Consider the following 2952-nt stretch of genomic DNA (forward strand, 5'->3'; position numbering starts at 1 on the left):
ACCCTCTTCCTCAACTTCCCAAGAGTTGGGATTTCAGGCTTCATTTACTATCACATGGGCATTAACGTCTATCTTCCTCTTTACTTTACACCTGTTAACTGAATAGATAAGGCAATTATGCAAGAAGCCCCTGAGAGAAAACACACTCTAAGGTCGATAAGGCGATGGAGATTAGAGTTAACCTTGGTTATGTGGAAAGGGAGTTTCTACTCTAATCACACAGCGTCTTACAAGTCTGACTTCCTATCCCGGGTCTCTGTGACCTCATGCTTGAGTACAGGAAGGAACAAGAGACTTTAAGAAAGAAAAATCATGGAATGAGCCATTTTGCCTAGCATCTTTAAAAAAATTATGCATTCTTTTACTGTATCAAAGCCTTAACGGCCTAGTGACTATATACACTTAGGTGTGTTTAATAGTAAAGCTGGAGGAAAGAATATTCTCCATAGATACAGAGGAGGCACACTGCAGTTGTGGCTCACTAGGGATTACAAACCAGATATTACACCGTGAGGATATTTGCAGAATATGGTCCAGTGGAAACATCAGTATCTAGCAGCAAGGGCAGCTAGGCCTGGTAGGTATGGCAATGCATATGAGCACAGCAGAGCATGAACAGACTATGGCACTCATTTGGAATCTCACAGGAATCTTGGGTGAGCACAAGAGAGATTTCTTTAGTTCTTATTCTCCTGTGCTCCAAAGGATTCTCTAGAGATTGGAAGGACCTACAAAAAAAAAAAAAAAAAAAAGAATTCAAAGGATCTTTTCCTCTTAGTTTCACAGCAGTTCTGGAAGGTGTTTTTTTTACTAGTATTTAACTTGGAAAATGTTTTTCCTACTGATAGTAAAGAGCTCATTTATATTTCTGCCTAAGAGATTCAGAAGAGGGGATAGGGAGATGGCTTACTGGTTAAGAGCATGTGTTGCTCTTCCAGAGGACTTGGGTTCAAATCCCAGCACCCACATGGTGGCTCACAACCATCTGAAACTCCAGTTCCAGAGGATCAGATATCTTCTTCTGACCTCCACAGGTACTACGCATACACCTGTTGTAGGCAAAACACCCATACACATAAAATAAAAAAAAAATCTTAGAAAAAGATTCAGAAGAAACATAGTATTAACTTTTAAGTTCTGATAAATATTTATTAAGGATCACATTGTCTTTATAAGCTGACTAGCAAGTTTTGTTTTTTTAGAATTGCTTCACATTTTCACTACATTGTTTGTTAAGCAACATAAATAAAATGTATTCATCATGAAAAGTGAGACTTTAGATAAAGCAAAATTTAAAAAATATAAAAATCACCTATTATCCTTTACCACACAGATAACCAATGTCAGTTAGCCTTTAAGTATATAGTTTTAAGCTTTTCTTTGCATATTAATATATAAATGTGTTTTCCTTTTACAAAAATGGGATGCTATGTATATACCTTTTGCTTTTATCACCTCACATATATAATGTTTCTCTTTCCATGCAAATGGATCGGACTCGGATTTTAGAACGTTAAAGAAAAAAACAATAAAAGGAATCCTGTGCCAGTTACAAGTCAAACACCTGAAATAAAACTGCACAAAAAATTACAACTAAGAAAGAAAAAGGCATGTAAGAAGATGAGTTCAGGGAGCAATACTCTTATCAAGCAAAACAAAGAAAGGTGGAACACATTAAATACGGTAAGGGCGGTTCCGTTTTGCCTTCCAATGCATTATCATCAGTTTATTTCGTACTCGCTTCATCTCTTCCAACTCATCCGCTGCCTGTATCATTTCTTCATTGCTTAAATTTCTGCCATGGATGACTCCTCTGAACCGAGGGCGGAAACGGGCCAGCCTTTCTTTGAAACTTCCCTCCTCTAGCTTGTGTTCTCCCAACCCACAGGGAGGTTGCTCCATGGCTGGACGGCCCTCGAACAGGTTCTTGTGCGAGAGGCACTCCTGCGGAGGACGATCTTCCGACAGCAGCACCTCTGGCAGCAGCTCAGGCAGAAGCTCTTCAGGAAAGAACTCCTCATCTGAGGACTCCTTCTCGGAGGACAGATCCTCTGAGGACTGCTCCTCCTTGGAGAACTGATTTTCAGGAGACTGCTCCAACGGAGGCTGCTCTTCCTCGGTCTGAGTGCTCTGTGCTAGCTCTTCATTTTCTTTGCCCGAGTTTTCCATGCTGAGAATTTTCTTCTTCAAGCAGCTGTTCTTGAGACAAGAAAAAGCAGACCAGAGTCACAATATTTGGTGGGCTGCATAAACACCCAGGCTCCGAGTTTCAATCCCTCCCTTTGCCCGATTGAGCGGGTGGTTTTAAACCTTAGCTTACTCCCAGACTCTTAGGCTCTCCTGCCTACGGCTGCGGAGCAGCCCCTCCTTCCCGAAAGACCACCATTTTTCCCGGCAGGCCTTGCCACCAGGCCTCTCCTGCAGTAACGGGCGGAGCGGTGAGGTCCGCGAACTGTTCCCCTCCGAGTTCGGTCTCAGACCGCCCCCCCCCCATCCCACTGTCCAACCTTAACCCGACCTCCGGCCTGTGTGGCTCCTTTTGAGGAGCCTGCGTGAGACCCGAAAATCTACAAATAGACGCCAGACAGAGTAGGGGGCGGGGATAGGGAGAGAAGCGGACCCGGTGACGCTCACCCCTTTTTGTGGGGGAACTGAGACGTAGCGTTGGCGATGCAGTGGGAAAGAGGTAATCCTCGGGAACCAGATCGCCAACGCTATGTCTCAGTCTCACTTTCCACTCAGCTACTGAGACTTCAGGTGTCCCCTTTCCTTTAGACCCTGCACTGAAATGTCACTGTTTCACCCCCATAAACCAAGTTAACGTGGTCAGTATCGGCAACATGACAGATGCCTGTAATCCCAGCACTCGGGGTACAGAGACAATAGAATTGCTTCAAATGAGAGGGCAACCTGTTCTCTCTCCATAGCCAGTTCCAGGTCACTCTGAACTAC

The 2952-nt window shown here is 43.8% G+C and overlaps 1 protein-coding gene across 1 annotated transcript; it reads right to left on the reverse strand.

Annotated features, from left to right (window-relative positions):
* Positions 1-1324: 1324 nt before the first annotated feature.
* Tceal1 (transcription elongation factor A like 1) lies at positions 1325-2563 on the reverse strand. Its single transcript, XM_005367386.2, has 2 exons — positions 2519-2563; positions 1325-2194 (listed from the first exon to the last, which is right to left on the reverse strand). Exon 2 carries the CDS (start codon positions 2167-2169, stop codon positions 1675-1677), a length of 495 nt encoding a protein of 164 aa, XP_005367443.1. The 5' UTR covers positions 2170-2194; positions 2519-2563; the 3' UTR covers positions 1325-1674.
* Positions 2564-2952: the final 389 nt, after the last annotated feature.

Source organism: Microtus ochrogaster, unplaced genomic scaffold (assembly GCF_000317375.1).
Source record: "Microtus ochrogaster isolate Prairie Vole_2 unplaced genomic scaffold, MicOch1.0 UNK17, whole genome shotgun sequence".
Lineage (NCBI taxonomy): Eukaryota > Metazoa > Chordata > Mammalia > Rodentia > Cricetidae > Microtus > Microtus ochrogaster.

What these genes read in the sequence shown, in the direction of transcription:
- Tceal1 (XM_005367386.2), bottom strand. Translation starts at nt 2,169, where the DNA reads ATGGAAAACTCGGGCAAAGAAAATGAAGAGCTAGCACAGAGCACTCAG.